Source organism: Numenius arquata, chromosome 6 (assembly GCF_964106895.1).
Source record: "Numenius arquata chromosome 6, bNumArq3.hap1.1, whole genome shotgun sequence".
Taxonomy (NCBI): domain Eukaryota; kingdom Metazoa; phylum Chordata; class Aves; order Charadriiformes; family Scolopacidae; genus Numenius; species Numenius arquata.
The window spans coordinates 27,791,816-27,811,162 of record NC_133581.1 but is presented as its reverse complement, the minus strand read 5'-3'; the positions used below and the strand labels follow the sequence as shown (position 1 = coordinate 27,811,162).

The window sequence follows — 19,347 nt, the reverse complement described above, 5'->3', positions numbered from 1 at the left end:
CCAGTTTTGACAACTATTTACTAAGAGGAAAAAGGACATGGAAAGAGAAACAGAGGTGCCAAATGAAATGGGCCTTCAGCTGCTCCCAGGCCAACTTAGCTCTGCAAGGTGGAAGCAGATGCAGTGTTAAGATTAGCAGACCTCAGGTTTGCTTTAGCATGAGGGAAAGGTCCACAGGTATTTGCTGCCTTTCAGGTCTTCCACTGACCACTAACGAAAAGTATGGATTATCGCTTATCACCACTAGGAAATTGCTTTCCACACAGTTGGAAATAAATAAATAAATAAATAATAGAATTCTTTGCAATACATAGTCATCTTCTCCATCTTAAAGGATGCCCCTTACCCTTCAGCAGAGTTGGTTGGCCTTTCAGGGATTTTGTATACACTACATAATATGTATAGAGAATAGAACAGTTAGGGGATTGTCTAAATGGCCAAGGAACAGTACACTCTCTTTTGTCATATGTGTAAATGCATAAAATCAAGGAGGGGAAAAATCCGCTTGTACAAATGAAGAAATAATCACAGACTGATAAAGACTTAATATGCCCTTGACTGATCTACATATTCAGTTACATGGAAAACTTTATAGCAGCAATAGTAATAAGATACTTCATTTTTAAATTAAATCACATTGAGATTAATGTCATTGGAGAAACCTAAAACCTTCGGATAAGGATTTGTACTGGAGGTATCCAAGAAAAGTTGCAAGAACCCAGCTAAGTATAGTGTAAAGTTATTAGGACACTGAATGTTGGAAGAGGGATTCTCCCTCTGGGCATTTGTGATGCTTTGTCATTAGACTATTAAACTTCTGCTTTCTTGAGAACTCCATGTAAAATACATCTTTTGCATATTTATTAATAGGTAAGTGCAATAAGTGCAATTCAAGCTATGGATGTTGTTTGGGATATATTGATAGGACAGTTACCTCCTGTAAAATTTCCCACAAATTTAGCAGCCAGCACTTTTGTTTGGGGGAAGTTTCTCTCAGAAGATAAATCAGATTACTTCAGCCAATAGTAATGGCATAAGTAGACTTTACATATTTAAGAGGTACTGAAATAGAGGGCCATTCAGAAAAGGACATAATGTAAGTCTGTTTTGCTGATATTTTGTTTCTCTTTCTTGGTGTGAGCTGTGCTGGATTTGCCTTCCAAACGATGTAACATGTGTTTGTTTTCCCTGCTATATAACCATTTCTAAAGTTATAGTGTTGTGACACTTTAACCAAGCTGCCTTTTTCCTACCCCTGATGTACGTTAACTGAAGTGAAATGAGAAACAGACAATTGCCACATTATTTCTGGCCTCCTTGAAAAGCTTCCCCTGTGATTGATTTTTTTCAGTCCCATTTCTGTGTTGCTGTACTTATTAGTTTTAGCCTCGTTACCTCACTTAGGTCCCTTGCTGTCATTGTAACCCACCTAGAAACTGCCTCTTAGCAATTCCCTTAAGGAAGTGCCCCACTGCTACATTGAATTTTTTTTTTTTTTTTTAACAGCTGGGTGCTGGTTGAGGATACCTTGCTTGTGCAAGCACATGGAATCTCCACTTGCTCCCCGCTGGTACAGAGATTATTGACGGTACCAGCAGCAGCTTGGTTTAAATCTGACTCGCGTTAGCAGAGGCAGCTGTGAGAACACACTCCTATCAAACTGAGTTTAGGGATTTCAGATTTGTCCTTTTTTGCAGGACAAGGGACTGTTTAGTAAAAGTTGCATGGCTGCATAGATATTTTTTTTCTTGCATTATTTACTCGTCTTTCCCACTGAGCAGGGAGAAGCTAAGAAAGTGATAGGGAGCTAATAGCTGACAAATCACCATATCACCTTTTCTCCAGCTAAGACTTGGCAATTTTCCTACTGAAAACTCTCAAGTGATACATTTTCACAAATGACAATTCATACTTTATCATCTCTGCTGTTCTTTAGGGAAATTCAGAGCTGGCAGTGCCTTTACAGACCTCCCAATTCAGGGTGTCTCCCCTGAGCATCATCTGCCCCTTTCGCTGCCATGTAGTTTCCCACCGCCGCCAGTGGGTGACTCTCTTGGCACTGCTTAATGTTCTCTCCGCCTGCCTGCTGGGACAGAGGCTGGAAAGAAACGTATCAGTTCCTTGTCTTGTTGTGTTGAGTTTTATTTGTTTCTAAGGAAAGGAAAAAAAGGAAAAAAAAAAAAAAAAAGAGCTTGAAAGTTTAAACCACTTTCCTTATTACTAGCACTGGTTTCACTGGAAAAAAAACTTCTTAAACTCAAGGCTCTAAGAAATGATTCAGTTATTTCACTTGTTTTCAAGGAATGATGTAGCCTGTGGTCATTTATCTTCCTAACACATCCCAGACAAAGACCAGAGTGTTCACTGAGGAAACAGAACCGTGGCACAAGTCACTTCCACTGTGCAGCTGCCAGGCTCGCCGCTGGGCTGGCCTGCGGGATGCACTTGTTCCCATTGGTATTGCTTAGCCCCTCCCAGCTGGACCAGTGGGTAACAAAATGTGATTTAGATTCCTAAAACAAAGTTAGTCCACAACTTAGGAGATATACAGATGTCTCTACTTATCCTCGCTATTTTTGTAGCAGCTACACAGAAATGCTGTAATATTGTTGTCACTACAAGAACAGAAGAACTTCTTACAGTATCAGTTTTTTACCTTAGAAAAAAGCTACACTATTTAGCAAATGCTGCAGAGCTGGAAGAACAGCTTCACGGAAATACAGTTTCTCAGTCATTGACTTAAAAAGATTTTGCACTATTACAGTTTGGGGAAACTTTTTTTTGTAATAGGAAGTTATTTTTCCCTAAACTGCAAGTTTGAGGAAGCCGAACTTAAAAGTGGCTTCTTCTTTGTTTTTATTTGGAGTTATACTGAGACTGTCTTATGATGTCAGCTGTGATAATTGAACTAGATAAGCTTTCTTCAAATGCAATTGAGAGCAAAAAGGAGTCCAAGTCAAATTTTAAGGAAGGAAAATTCAGTGAGTCATGTGCAGATTATCACGGTTTTCAACTTCACTGCTCGCATTCTGCGCCAGCTGGTAAGTATACATTTATATAAACTATTTCCTCAAATCTGTGTCTATTTACTCATGTAACATGTTGCAAGTAAACTGTAAGACCCAATAAGGAAAACACAGGATTCATTGCTGTCACGTGTATGCAATATATGAAGTAATTTTTACTTTAGATAAAGAATAGAACATATGTCTGTTAAAAAAAAAAAAAAAAAAAAACCAACCTGAATACTCTAGCACACAGGGTACTGCTGGAAGAAGAGCCCTGGAGATTGTTAGCTTTGCATTACCTGGGAGATGAACTTCCCATAGGAGATGATACAGTTTTGTGTAAGTTAGAGCAGCCCCAGCAGGTGCTCTAGTATTAGACTTTGTAAGGTGTGTATATAAGCTGTGCTCTCTGGTGTTTAGCACTGTGGCTCCTCTTCTGCTTTTCTTTGGTATTTTTTTATCACATCAGGGCTTGTGAAGAGGGAACTGCATATGCTGTAGGACTACTTTTTTTTTTTTTATGGCCACTTATTTATGGCCATTTATTATTTTTATTTTGTGGCAGGTGTTACCTTTAGCTAGAATAGTTGCCAAAAAAATCAATTAGATAAACATCATGAAACTCAAATTTCTCTGAAAATTCATAGTCATGAAAAATACAGAATGCAGCTGCCTTGGATTGATTAATATAACCAAGAAGATACATCTGCAGTCAATCAGTGGAATATCAGTTATGCTATGAAACCTTCTAAAGTATTATATAGTCATTCATCTAAGAAATACCTTTTAAGAACAACTACTCTGATTTCTTGTGAATTACATATATATCTTGACTCCCCAAATCCAACGGGAAAATTTCATTTTGATGGTGTTTTCACTCACTTATTACCCCTGGAACAAAGTACAGACAAGAGAAATAGAGAATATCTGAATGTAAGTGACACTTTATCCTGTGACAGGACAACCAACCTGCAGTGAAAGACTGCAACTTTCACTTGGCTAAAGTAGGTAAATATGTAAATAAAAATTATATTTTTAACTCTGTAACAAAGTTTTGGAACTTTTTTTTTAACTTATAATTTCAGTTCTTACACGCTAAAGTGGTCAAATGGTCGGGATGTCATGCTATTTGTTCTTTTGCTAGAAAACCAGATAACTTGTGTTTTCTTAATAGAATTTTTTTCATTTTACTTCTTGTAAAGCCTTCACTAAATTTTGTAAAATACAATTTTCTCAATAGATGCACTTTTGAAAGTCTATCTTGTATGTTTGCAGGTTTTTGCAAGGTCAGGAATTAAATGTCTGTCTGTTCCCCTGGGATCCTATAACATAACTTAAAAATTACCTCTTCTGCCCCAAAGAAGTGCCACTGAAGAATTTATGCCTGTGCTAGCTGATATACTTTGCTACACTCCCTAAATATCAAAGTAATCCGTTCTAGCCTACCAAGTCAATCAAGAGTAAAAATGAACTTTCAGCATGAGCAGCATATTGTTTGTGGAACTATTCCATTCAGAGTTCTGCAAGAAAGAGATATTAAAAAAAAATCAAATCGCCTTGTTGGCATTCTTCCATTTTGAAAAATTATTGTTTTATTTTTAAAAGAATTGTCTTGCAAATATTTGTTGCAAAGACTGTTTACTATTCCTAAAGCAGTAACAATGCTAGCAAGCATCTTTGACAAATGTGTTGTTTTGAAGATTTTGTTTTGTGTTTTTGCACCATGGGAAGAATCAAAAATTGCTGATATATTGTCTTAGTATTTTGGGGTTTTATGAATGATGAATTAAAGCAAGTGCAATCTCATCTTTTGCCTTCTAAAATTTTCTGCCATAAATTTATTTTACCAGTGTTTAAATTAAGCAAGCCCTTTGTAGTTTCCACCGTTGTGTTGGATTGGCTGAAGTCTAAATGGAACAGTGTAAACAAATCTTATTTGGCTTCCACATGTCATTTCCTAAAAGGAATTTCTACTTACTCAGCCATGGCTATTGATAAAAATAAACAGCTTTTGCTTATACAAAATGATTGACACTATTTCTTCATGAATAAGCTATTTCCCAACAATGATGTTTCATATGCAAAATGAAAACTTTGACCTATGGGAAGCAACTGAAATCTTGTTCTTAGAATTTAGGGTTGGTTTTGTTTTGTTTTGTTTTTTTTTTTTCAGATAACAATAATAATATAAAAATCTTCAATGAAATCAACATCCTGTATCAGGGTTCTGCACTGAGTTTTGTTAGTTTTGGCTACACTGCCCTGCATGACTCGGATTCAGTTGCAGCCTTGGGAATCTTACATTTAGGCTCAATGTTTTTTTTTTTTTAGATTTCAGATTACTTTTTTTAAAGAGCATTTAAAGAAATCTCCTCTAAAATCACTCAAATCACCAACAAATAGTAGTATAAGATACATAAGTTACGAAAACATAAATACTCAGTGTGAACGTACAAAAAAGCAGCAACAGATGAGTAAATGTCCTTTTCCTTCTCTTCAATCTGCTGTCCACATACTCAGTTGGGTTGTGAGAGATTTGTTGTTTAAAATTTATTATGCTGTGCTTGTACTATGATATTTTATATATAAAAAGCATATAATCCAATATAGAGAGATTATCACTTAAGAAAAACTTCTCTCGTAGTGCTGATGTGTTAAACATAACACCTAACAGTGCAAATACATGAAAATGAATACTCTGACAAAGCAAAGTGGTATCCTGAAATTCAGTCTGATGTTCTTGGAATGGAAAATTGAAATGTTATGAGAAGACTTGATATCTATTCAGAGTTGCTGGGACCGGAAAATATAAACTATATTTTTTGTACCTGCTTTAACCAAATGCATTGCAATGGGATACAAATGTCAAATTACTTTCCTACATCTTCTTTGTTAAATAAGACATAATACTGTTATAAACAAGCTTAACTTTCCTTGTATTGTTCCATTTTCAATTCTGATGCAAGTACCAATCCTGAGGCATATTTATTTGGGGTCTGCAGATACATTGGAAATACATAGCAGAGAGTAATAACACTAGAATAAGAACAACAGTACTGTTAAATTAACATTCTGTGTGTAGAATACAGACTTTTTTCATGCAGAGTGTTACTGAAATCTTTAAGAGTTTATCACTTGCAGTGTAATTCTGAGACATTGTTTCAAAAGATGAAAATTCTGAAATGCATGACCAAGCTTGGCTGACGAATGCTCCACGAGCAGCTCAATGACCAATGTTGGTTTCCACAGCACTTGGGTTACCTGGACTCTGGGTGAAAGTTTGAATGGAGCAGTGATACTTGAAGACAGAGTGGATAATATGGGGTTGATGGGTTTTTAGAGATGCCAAGCTATCTTTAAGAAAATGAAGCTTTTTTTGATTTATATGCTGTTTATCATGCAAAGAATTTTTAACACAGTATGGTAACATGAATGCCAGTGTTACAGCTATAATTTGCCTTCATCAGTGGACAGCAGAAGGCTATTCATGATATAGAAATTTAGGACCAGATCTCTATATTTTCCAGGGTAGAATTTCTTCCAGGGCCTGGTGTATTTGCTGTTCAGACTTCTCGCAGGAAGAGAGGCTAATCTGAATTCCAGTTGTAAATATTTGTGCAGATTTAAACCTTATTATCCTGATAGATGTTGTTCTGCTTCATCTCTTATTAGCCTGGAGATGACTGAAAACATTCAACCTGCAATAATGGCCTTTAACTCCTAATCTTTGTTTTACAACTATAAGACAAAAAAAAAACAAACAAACAAAAAAAAAAAAACCATGAGCCATAAGTAAGGTGTTAGTAGTGTAAGTGGTAGTGGTGGGGTCAGAGTATAGCACTCAAACTCTCCTGAAATGAGACATGCACTAAATCCCACATGGCAGAGGAATGATATTATGTACTTTGTGATATCACACAAAACCAGAATGCAAAGCAGAGTAGTATTATCTTTAAAAAAAAAAAAAAAAGAGCATTTCCCGTATTGAAATCGAAATATTTAACAGGAATCTTACTGGCAACGAAATCCAAAATAATCTACAGCTTTAATTTGATTTTTTTTTTTAGTTTTAAATTGCAAAGCCCTATATGAATGTTCCCTAACTGAATATATTTTCATCATTTCTGAAACATTAAAATACTTCTGCATACTTAAAATCTGCTAAACCAGTGTTTCTCATTTATAAACTTTAGAAGGTAGTTTAATTGCTGAATGGTATTTTCTGTTTATGTAAATTGAAGTGCTTCACTCATGGTTGCATCACAATGTCCAGGGAACTGAATAAAGAAGTTGTAGCTTTGTGCATAAATCTGTACCACATGCCCAATTTGCCTTAATTACTCGCATTAGGATTACATAGTACAATCAAGAAGGGAGCAGACACAATATACAGGAAATTATGCCTAATGGTTACAATGCAACTGAAGTCCCCATCTTCACGTAAGCTCTGTAGCAAGCTGCAGTGCGATGCAGAACCAGGACTTGAAACACCTACATTAAGCTAATTTTTGAAATGATATATTTACTTGAAGTGTACAAATCTAATGAAGTAATCTTTGCACAAAGATTAGGTGCTGTTGTTCTACTTGTCTCTTCTCTTATAAAACAGAAGGTCAAGAACTGCATTTTTGCATCATTTCAAGAAGCAATCGAGAGACTCCTATCAGGAAGATGAATATCCAGAAATAATCCTTCTACCAGTTATGCCATGTCAAGCCAACACTTAGGTGAAAGCCACCAAGAAACATAATTAATTCAGCAGTAGAGCAGAAATATAAGTTATCAGTAGTCTCCTAACCCCAATGCAGCAGAATGTATTTCATTATTTCTGACAGATAACGTTATTTTTAATTCTACCTTTACCTTGGAGGCAGATTTTACTATGTCCAAATCACTATAAGAAGAATTTTACCAATTTTGAAAATGAAACAGGCATCTTGCGTGGTGATTGCAGGTAGAGGGAAAAGGGTAAAAAGCGTGTTTGTTCGTAGGTGTGTGGAGGCTGGGTCTCAAGGTTACATAGTATGTCTTCAGCCAAGCTGAGACTTCAGTACTGGTGAGAGTCAGTCTTTTTGCTATTCAGCTTAAAGATGTACTACGAGCTACAACTGGAAGATCTTTCTCTCTCTGGTGCTACCTTCTGTACCAAAATTTCATTAATAATATACAAAATGAGCCTGTAGATAATGAATAATTCAGAGATCGCAGAGAGGCCAAATGTACTGAGGCGTTCACCCCTGCCCCCGGGGGTCATGACTTCTATCCTCACATGGCTACAATAAATGGAAACTAAGCTGGATATAGAAATCTAATTTTTCCCAGAGGCATCATTTCTCTTCTGTTCTCTTCCTTCCCCTAATGAGCTATTTACTTTCAATCTGAGAGCAGATAGGTCAACTAACGCTGAGTAAAGATGCTCTAATGATTTATAATCGTGGATTTTATTTCCCAAATTCCCTCAGTAGCAATAGATGAAATATGTCTACACAAAGAATACACTGCCTTGGCAGATATTACTAAAACTTTCCCTGGTTTGAAAGGTGTAGTCGATAATTACAAAACAGATCAGTGCAGACCTGGTAACAAAGGTCAAAAAATGGGAGTGAGAGTCAGGTTTGAACAGCCTTCCTGTAACACGGTATATCTTACACGTGCACAGCCTGAGTACAGCAATGAAACATTTGTATTTCAGTTGTGAGAAGTGAGTCTGTATGCTTCAGTCTCTTCCCCTTGAATAATGAGCATAAATTGGCAAGCAGGTCTCCAGTATAATATAGGATGCCAGATGACTAAGTGTGGATGGGGAGGTCACTGAGGTATTTAAGGTTTCTTAAAAATTTGTCTGGGGATATGTCTGTATATGCTGTTATAACAACATGTTTTAAAAGAACAAGTCTGAAGGTCATGAGTGTTATAAGTAGAGCAGACTGATGGCCACATATTGATAGCTTTGATGGTAAGTAGAGGATGCTCCTCTAGTGATGCAGAATACATTTGTATTCCATGTTTGAACATCTGATAGCTGTGTCTAGACAGTATGCAACAAGGAAACAAATGATGTCACTGAGTACATGGTCTGTAAGCTATTGCTTACAATTATTTTTTCTTGTATTAATAAAGCAACCTTTATTTGGGGTTCTGTTACACCATCATAAATGCATAGAAACTATAGCAGATTTTCTAGACCTTTGTGATATTTATATCAGTTTTGTAATATGACCTAAGTTAATCTGATTTTAAAAAAAAAAAAACCAACCAAACTTCCTGAAAACACAAGTTTAGTAATATTTAGAAGGGACATCATGGGAGAGAGAATTATACAGAGTTATCTGTGCAGGCAGCTGAATGTTATAAATAGAAAGTTTTGAGTGGTGCTGGAAGAGACAAGTGTGTTTTTCCAAAAGAACATGGTGAGAAAGAATTTGGCTGCCTATTAGTCTCAATCCTAAAATGTGCTGGTTTGCTGGTAAAATAATAAATTTAGATGGTATCTTTAGGAATTATGTATTTATATACAGGAAAGTATTAGTAATTATTTAGATCTTTGTCATATTTGACTCCCGCTTTTAGGGAGGCATAGGGAAGTCACTTAGAACCAAATACATCAATCTCTTGAGCCGGTACAACCTTTCTGGCTGTATACTTTTTGTAAAGAGAATTAGTCCCAGGTTTCTGTTTTAAGACTTTTATTGAACATTTTTAAAATACATATGTTCTTTTCTGTCTCAAAATGAAATAGCACATCAAAACATCCTAAATTACATCATGTACATAAAATCCTTCAAGTAAGCAACAGCCTAATTTTGCTGCTATATTTCTGTTTTGCTCTGCAATGCAGTGTGCTTTATGAAAACTCATATTGTAGTCAGCTATTAATACTAATTATTTCAGAATGCTGCTAACAAGAAAGGTAGTAAAATGTTTAGCAAATTTTGTTTGAAGGAACAGAATAAAGTGTGTTCAAGATTGACTGACTGTATTAGTCTTACTTGAGTCCGAAAGAGCAATCTAATTCCTACAGTATCTTTTTCTTGCATATTTTGAAGCAAAGAATTTTCTTGTACTTCCTTCTAGAAAGGAAATTCTCTCTTATGTTTATCTGCAAGGTTCTCTTTGGGTAGTTGCTGTAAATACTCTTTTCCTTAATTTCTTTGTTTTCTCCCATTCTTTTCCTTCTCTGATAAGGAATAACAGGTCAATCATACTGTGCATGGCACTGGGCCTGTGCATAAAAGGTTAAAACTGATTTCTGCTTTCCCTACCTAGGCATTGAGGAAAAGGACTAAATACAAGAATTCCATGAAAGCACTAAAATAACTTGAGCCAGTCCACATTGCAAGCTCTTTCTCATTTCAACTTGGTATTTCTTTACCTTTTGTATTCCAAACATTTTTATTTTGACACTCCAAAGCTGCTCTCACATCTCTTTCCATTCCAAAGTTTTTCAATTCTGCAAGAAAAGATTGTAAAATATTCAAGGAAAACACCTTTGTAGGGGTATTCATTTACTCAGTCTTTTCATCCTGACAACATTCTGCTGAACCCGAGCAAGGAAACTAATGAATTATTTAAGTGAACGACCATCAAGATCTCATGTTGCAATGTCATAGATTGATGCTCCAGACTCCTGCCGTCTTATTCTATTTTGTCAAAGGATGAAACATACAAGGTCTGCATGCTTTGTCTTCCAGGATCCTCACTAAGGCAAACTCTGTTAGTGAAGCTTTAAAGAGACAAAAATTAATAAGTAGAGGATCTTGCCCTGTGGGCCTTGCTAAGCCAAAATGTTGGTTTTTTTGTTGTGTGGTTTTTTTTTTTTTTTTTATTCAATGGCACTTTGACAGACTACAGGCTGGATTACGGCCAGTCTTTCGGAAAGGCAATTTCTGACGTATATCAATCAAGAGTATAATTATATTTATCTGTGGGTTTGCTAAAATGATTGTCATCAAAAATGGATGGACTCTGGACACTGTCTCTGAGAAAAAAAAGGACTATGGAAAGAGAAGCCTAGTTTTGCTAAAGCGTTTGAGTTGGCCACTCATTGTGGCTCTGTGGAATGCCTGGTATGAGGCGCTGATTGTTGCTGCTCACTTCCATTGACTAAATGTTATTTTAGAAACAAAACAGTAGTAAAAATAGTAAGTGTATTCTGGGTAACACGGATATATTTTCTTTCTTTCTTTCTGTCAAAAAGACAAAAGATTGAGTCATTCAGTATTAAGGAACTCTGTGTCTCTCTATATTTACGTGCCCTTTTAATTTTGTTTATAAAAACCTAAGGAGAACATAAATCTTCACAATTCAAGGATGACCCAAAACTAAGTTGAATGAAGTTTATTCCAAATGTTGACATCTTATTCTTCTTGAGAGTGACTTGACCTTGTTCTTTGACTAATTTAACTAAATGATGTAACAAATGTGGCGGTTTTATATCTTTTTTCCTTCACCTCTGGAAGAATGCAGTTTTGTACATGCTTTTCACACAGGATATGCTACTGGCTTGTTCAATTACCTCAGGAAGGAAATAGTGAGGGCCATTCAAAGAAGTACAAATAGGTGTCCCATCTATAGACATTTTGTTACCCTCAAAATTCACAAGTTTAATACAATGCATTTTTGGTGCGTTCTACTCTTTCTCTTAATAGTATCACTTACAGGGAACTTACATGTGATAAGTATTACTCTTATTTGTAGAAAACCTTGTTTCCTAAAGTTATAATTTTGATTGCCATATTCTTTCCTTATGATCTTCTTTGCTTTGCTGGGAAAGCAAAGCATAGAAGATTTGGGAACCCTGGGAGGGAACTGTTATGCTTTTCTGTCCTTCATAGGACTTACAGGAATTCCCATACTGACTCAGATCAAAATCTACCTTCTTTGGTATCCTGTTTCTGGCAGTGATTAAGATCTGCTATTTCAAAGGAAAGAAGAACAGGAAAGCATCTTGTTGGCCATGTTTCCAGTATGTCCTCAAGGATATCCTACCACTTGACCCAACTAAGCAGCACTGAAGTCCTACAGGAGGTATGGTACTCAGCTTGAGAAAAATCCATCTTCGGTTCCACAAATGCAGAGTTTAGTGCTTGAGACAGAAGTTCCCAAACCACTGTGTTTAGTTAGTTCAAAACTGGGGTAAAGTATGCTTAAATGAGTCTGGAGAAAAAAAATAAATCTCCTAGAACTGATCAACTTATGATTTTCACTGAAAACCCTCATAACAAACATTAGGAATTTGACTTGTAACCTCGTATTCACATTTTGGCGCCACTGTTGATTCCTTTTTTTCTATGTAGCTTGTATTTTTCAAAGTTTCACAAGGTCTGTTACTTTTTCTTCTTCATGACCAGAGCACATTCCTCTCTCTCTTTTGATTTACTCAGTATAGAGCATTTGAAACAGTCTTTCTCTCTGCTCAAATTCCTAACTTTTTTCCTGACCTTTGCACAGAGGTAACTTTTCTCATCTGTCCATCCACTTTTTTGATTCAGTTTCATCTCACTTGTGACTTCCCTTCACGTTGCATGTATATTTTTTATTTTTAGGATCTGTTTTCTCACTAGTTCCTTTACACTTCTCACTTCTGGAGTGACAACTTTTTCTAAGTATATCACACACTTTAAACATCTATCTTCGGTTCCTTTCTTAAAACCAGTTGTTTGACTTTCAGGTGCTTTCAGTATCTGAACTTTTCTTAACTAATTCTTTTAATACTCTGGCTTATGTCTCACTAATAAGACATTTTGAGGCTTTCTTTGCTGATGCCAATGACTTGATCCTACTGACGTTAATTACTTCCATTTCTTTCATTCTTTCCTTTTCTATCTCAATCTTCTTTCAAAAAAACCCCAAAAACAACTGTTATCCTCTCTTTTTTTAAAAAGTCTAAAGAATTGTATTTTACATATATACTTTCTGTGAAGAAAACTAAAATAAGGAAGAGGGTTTGAAGTTGGTGTATTTCTAGGCTTTTCTTTGTGAGTACAGTTGACAAAACTACACAAGATATGATGTACACCACCTATGTAAATTTAAATGTCTTTAATGAGGAATTTTCTATGTTATTACTTAGGCATTTTTTTGCAAAATGAGATATGAAGAGCTTGAGGACCCTCAATTAAAAAGAACCAAACACTGAAGCTCCTTCTCATTTTGCACAGCTATGGGTCCACTTAACATTTCTGGAAAAACAGGTCCTGACTTGGTCTGCCCAAACACCATGAAGGAGCTGGTGAGCCATAAACTCTATAGAGCTGCTTGTGGGTTTTTGAAAAGAAAATAAAAAAAAATTGTGAATTGTTCTGATTATATTATTAATTTAGTATGCCTTATAAAGCTCACCAGATGTAGTTAAGCAAGAATAAAATATAACCTTTTCTGCTTCTAGACAGGAAAGATACTTTCAAGGTATTGGTAATCTCTTTTCATGAAAAAGTAAAAATATACATAGAATCAGGATATGCTCTGTTAAATCCAAAGGGAAGGCCAGTATTGGAGTTTGTCATTTTGATTTCCAAGTGACAAGTGTGTTATCTTTTATCTCTCCAATTTTAAAAGTAGGCAGAATAAGGGCAAGGTTTTCTGCTGCTGTAAAGCTGAGAACAGCTATTCATTCACAAAATTACACCTGTTTGCTTCAGCTGGGGGGTTTACCTCAGACTTATAATGCAGACATACATAATATTTAATCCTGTAGAATAGCACCACAGGGAAGTTCAGCTGTGAGCATAAAAATTATCTTGTCTGAATCATAGAGCGAAACTCTTGTTGAGAAGTCATTTGGAGTAAGTGAGGATGTGTACAAAGACAGTTTCACTGTTTTTCCTTCATCAGAGAAAGCTTTTGGTGCAATAAAGTGGTCATTAACTCATATTGCTATACTTTAAGCATTACCCTTTCTCTTGAAAAGAATCATAAAGCAACTTAAGCTATTGGGGAGGAGCAGCTGAAGTGAGTTTCAAAGAGAGATTTTTACTTTATGGGGTTTTTTTTATAGAAATGCAAATAGATTTGTTTTGCGTAATGCTTGCAGATAGCTCTGCAGAAACGAATTTGTAACTGACGGCTTAGAGTGAAAAAAAAACCACCAAAACTATTTAGCTGTGTTGCCCGAAAAGATGAGGGAGAGAACCAAGGAATCTCTTGAATGTGCCAAGCTTGTGGCAATGTGCTTTTCGAAGCATTTTATGGGGTGACTTGAGATCTTGTTAAAACCTGGAACAACTCACAGCACATATATACATATGCTGACTTGTTCGAGAACAGATTGGGAAGGCGACCACTTGACGCTGTCAGTGCTCCTTTGTTCATTGCTGTGTGTGCCATGTGCGAGCAAAACAAAGGTGTGGGTGCGATCCAGGCTTCGGATTTGTAACGGCAAGAAAGACATAATCATATGCCCCAATGTTCCCTCTCAGCTTTTGAGAAGATATTTTAAAATAAGGGATATAAAAACCAGATGAATGCAGCAAATATGAAGCTACTGCACATTCCAAGTCGGCTTGTTAGCTTTGTTCAAACTGTCCTCCAGAAATAGTTCTGATGATAATGCCACAAGTTTAACGTTGCCATGGGGCTATTTCTCTGTCATCGCATAGGGCAGCAGGGCAAAAGTTTTCTCTTATTACTCTTTTTTTTCTAGACTAAGAGAAGAAGCCCTAAATACGCTGTTTGAACACATGAAAGAACACATCATGTTGTTAGTTAATTGGCAAAGCTTATTCAGCCTTGTTCTGCAACACTAGCTTTTCTTAGTAAAGTGTTGGGATTTTTTTATAACAAGGTATAGCAGCTACCTGAGTACAGCCCTGACCAGAAGTTTCCTTTCATTACAGGTACAATTAATGTTAAGAAACGTGATCCCAATAATATTTAAGAACTTGAAATTAGTGTCATGAACCTGATATGAAGCTGCAAAGTTTGTAAGAACTTTCCATCCAATAGTATATTCTCCATACAAAGAACTACCAGCAAGCCAACTCCTTTCCTCTATTCTCTAACAAAGCTCCCAGCGTCCAAGTCAGCTCCAATTGTGCTTTCCTTTCTTGTGCTGAAGATGGTGATTGGATGTGAACAAAAGTTGCTGTGCAGAGCTCTCTTCAGAAATGCAAACGGGTTTTGGAAGAACTGTTTATAACAAATCAAGTGTTTGAGTGTTTGAGTCAAGCTGATAATTTTGTTCCCAAAAGTGGAATCCTACCATTGTCTCATATTTCCTTCTTGCCATTACAGTATGAATTGCATTTTGACACATTTTGTAACTTTGAAAGAAATTCCACAAAGGACCAACCCTCTAAGTGGGGAGTACAAATAATGTCTATTGATACTTCCATGTCAGGGGAGAAGACTTGGCTCCTGAAATTGCTGTTGTGTGAGTAGTCATCTTGGGCAGCCTGTTGCTAACACCACAGCATGGTATCCAGTGCTGCCTAAAGCTCTTGCGCTTCTTCTTGGCACCGTGTCATGTATCTAAATTTTCCGATAAAAGTGATACTGAGTGGCCTGACTGCACAAAGTTCTTTGTTTTCCCCCTTTGCACTGGCTCTAAGGCTGCTTATTTAAGAAATGCTGAGTCTGGGTCTGTGTTCCTCAGCGTCAGCTTCAGGTACCTGCACAACATGGGGATATGAAGTTGAAACGGCAGTCCTATTTACTTGAATGTCAGTTAATGCTTAAAACATTCTCTGGTAGACAGCAGTTGCAGAGCATCGATATACTATGAATATACTATACCTTGAATGTGAAGTTTTTGTTGATTATTCTTCCCTGAAACTTCAATTCCAACAAAAAATGACCATCAAATCTTATGTGGAGTCACACAATAAGTAATTATCAGAACCTAGTCTTTAAATATGAGTAGTTGCACAAGATGTCAAAAAGATTAAATCATCAAGAAGTTCTGAAGGTGAATTTTAACTTGGCCATGTTCTTGCAGCATATACTTAGGCTAAAATCTGATACCAATGTTTCAATGTGCGTAGCTAAAATTAAACATCACCAGGAGTAGCGGGAAGAATTGTAAGCTTAGTCATCTCAAGAAGTTTGACCACTTCTTTCGTGAAGGCTTCATTGTATGGAAACAAGTCGTGAAAATTACATCCTTTAATGACAGTATATGGACATTTCCTGATTAAAGTATTTTGGGTGTTTTTTAACAAAAGTATAAAAAAAAAATCCTCTGTTAGAAAACCAGTAGTTAATAGGTTTTCGGGGAATCAAACAGGAAAAGTATATCAACATTGTGTCACTTATGTATTGGCATAAATTCTGTTCTTTAGATGCTGGAAGCCCTCTTTGATTTACTTTACCAGAAATGGCTCTGCTAATGTGGTGGTTCTGAGACGTTCAGCCTCTGTTGTTATCATGTAATCTTTCTGCAGAACATAAAAATGATCAACATAGGCATAGCTTCATGGCTAATTTCTTTTCATCGTGTATTCCTCTATCGATAACCTTTCTGACTCCCCTTCTACTTAATTAACGTGATATAAGATTTGTACCTTGAAATATGACAATAGAGATCAATAAGTACTGGATAAAATGTGCTTTGTCTGTTTTTAATTCTGTGTTTACAGTATCGTTGATTCATTTCTTTATATGAAAAGAGTGTTGTTACAAGAAACAAAAGCTCGGCCTTTTCTTCCTTCAGATCTTGGAACAGAGAGTTTCATACTCAGCTTATCTGCAGTACAAACACAGCATTTTCCAGAAGGCAAAGTTTGGACTAACTAGCTATGCAATGTCCAAGCCAAGCAGAGTCTAAGAGGGAGAAATGAAACTGGGATCCTCAGAGGAGAGAGACTATAGATTTTTGTATGAAGTGGTGCATTAGTGGTCCCTGCTCCCTGCTGTTCAGTGGCTTCTTTGGAGACCTTTGGTTTTGGTTACATTTTTTGAAGCATAAAAGGCTACTTCTAGTTTGGGTGGTCTTTTTTTTTTTTTTTTGTTACATTTTCCTGCCTTAAACTTAGCCTAGAGGAAATCTGAAGAAGCTGCCTCCAGCAAATAGTTGCAGTAACTTTTTCATGTTTTTTTTCAAGCGCTTTTTTCATGTTTTCTCCTTTTAATATTATTCTTGCTCTCAATGTTCATATTCCAACTCCCATATTGTGATTCTCACCCTCCTTAGAATTTGAAATAGAGGAATGATGTAATTTGATAGTTCAACACACCCTCTTTAACATGAAGAATGAAAAGAAACACATCCTCCCAAGGGTAAACTTATTTAATAGCAAAAAACCTTTTCAGATAAGTTCTAAATTTCTGATGCAGTTGCATATAATGTTTGTATAGCATTGTCAAGAAGAGATAAGTTCTCTAAATTTATATAAATATGGTTTGGTTACTATTTTGTTTTGAACTAATTTAATATCTGTGACCCGCGACAATCATCCATTAGGCTGATTTTAATTTTCAGCCTAAATTATAATGGCTTGAAATGTATGAATGATTCAAAATGTAACTGACCTGCTGTTTTGGGAGGTAAGGCAACAGGGTAGACCCACGTCATCTGATGTGCCTTTTTTCTGTCCCATGTTGCTTTTCTGTGTTGTGCCTCCACAATGAGTGTGTTGGGGTTCCGAAGCCAGAGAAAAAAGATAAGGCTTTTTTACAGCTTTCAGGAATGGAGTTTTTATAGGATCACACCAAGAATGTGTTTAGTCATGACTTGAGAGCGTGTAGGTGCTCATGGGGAAGAGGCATCTCCTGGAATAGTGCTAAAGAAGCAACCTAGGATTATGCCAGTGGTACGGTACCATTGAAATTCATGATTAGTAGTTGCTGACGAACGTTAATTTCTCATGCAAAGAATTTGCCTGGGAGAACCATGTCGTCCATTCAGCGCTCCAGAGACTGTTCTAATAACTTACTGTTTTCCACATTTTCAACAGCATCATATCAGAGACCATCACATACTTGTGCCCACAATTGTTTGATTTGCTGGTAGAGATGGGGCCTCAGAACCTTGGCATGTTAAGCTACACAGAAACCATGCTCATTCAACCAAAATGCCATTGATGAGTATTCTTTCTTGTTGAGTTTCGAGTCTAGAAAGGGTAGAGAAAGCAATTGCAGCAACTGGCTTTTGCTAATGGGACTTTGTGTGTTTATTCTTACATGCTAAGCGCCGATTTCGTACCACGTAGTAGTTGGGGGAGTGAGGAGGGTTTTTTTGCAGTAATAGCTGCCTTTTAGAAGATACACATACTTATTGTTTATCTACAGCATTTATGACTAAACAAGATGACCTTGGAGAAACAGATCTTGAAACTGTACTTTTAATTCCAGATCTGTTCTCCCAGAAATTGCCAGATGGGATTTCTTCCTGGAGGATTAACTGCTGCTTCCTCTTCCCTGTCCTCTTTTCTTAAACCAAGTGCTTAAACAGTCCGGGAAGTTTGACTGCTAAACCCCACTTCTTACTGAGTAATGTTATGTTTGTCTTGTACTAAAATCTTGCTGAGGGATGGTTCCATAGCATCTGGGTAAGGTTAGCCTTTTCATGTCCAGAACTTTGAATCTAATGTTTGTGTTAATACATTCCTGCCTCACAATGGGTCAGATACCAGAGGGATTGAGTTAGAACTCTTGTTCAAATCATCTTTTTCAGATTAAACTGGATTTGCTTGTTTTTTCACTACTGTCCCAGCCTTTGTTTAAAGGGATCTGGCAGTTCCCGCTCCATAAACTGAAGGACTTGCTTGTTTAACCTGAAAGTAGAATCTATTGAAGGGTAAAAATGTAAACACACTAGTTAAATGGGAATTGAAGATTTAGATGTTTTGATTATTCCATTTGTGCTTATTTTTACGGACCCAAATAACTTGAGTTAATCTCACTCTTGTGATTAAAGATGTAGCTGCACTATTAAGTATTTCAGGGGAAAGCACAAGGCATGTATATATATTGCATTACCTGCTCTGATAGCTGTTTATCTGCACGTTCTTCCTCTGCACTACCCACTGCACTATAGCTGAAAATTAATCATCTTCTCTGGGATCTGAATGTGGACATGAGCACTTACCACTGCTCTGTACTACAATGTTTTCTCAATGTTTTCCATGTTGATTTTTTCTCTTAAGGCTAAAAAGTTTCAAAAAACACATCCCTGCTTTCTGTCTCTACCTTTTGATTTGAGCGGTAAATTGGAATAACTTCTCTTGAAAAACTTGAAGATTAATGTTTCAGAGAAAGGTTTATGTTTATCATTTAAATGCTTTGCAGAAGGATTTTTCTTGTTTCTTTCATTTTGGTTTGTGTAGAGAGTTTTTATTTATTTTAAAACTATCTAATTATTTGATAGTGTAAATATTAGCTAAGTAGTTTCAGGTATCTGCCT

The 19,347-nt window shown here is 36.4% G+C and overlaps 1 protein-coding gene across 1 annotated transcript in view; it reads left to right on the top strand.

Moving 5' to 3' along the window:
- Positions 1-2,887: 2,887 nt before the first annotated feature.
- The window catches only part of ANO3 (anoctamin 3), a 199,581-nt gene continuing 183,121 nt past the window's right edge, over positions 2,888-19,347 (top strand). The window contains exon 1 of the mRNA XM_074148861.1: positions 2,888-3,041. Within this exon, the coding sequence (XP_074004962.1) occupies positions 2,888-3,041 (154 nt within the window). The remainder of the gene's footprint in view (positions 3,042-19,347) is intronic.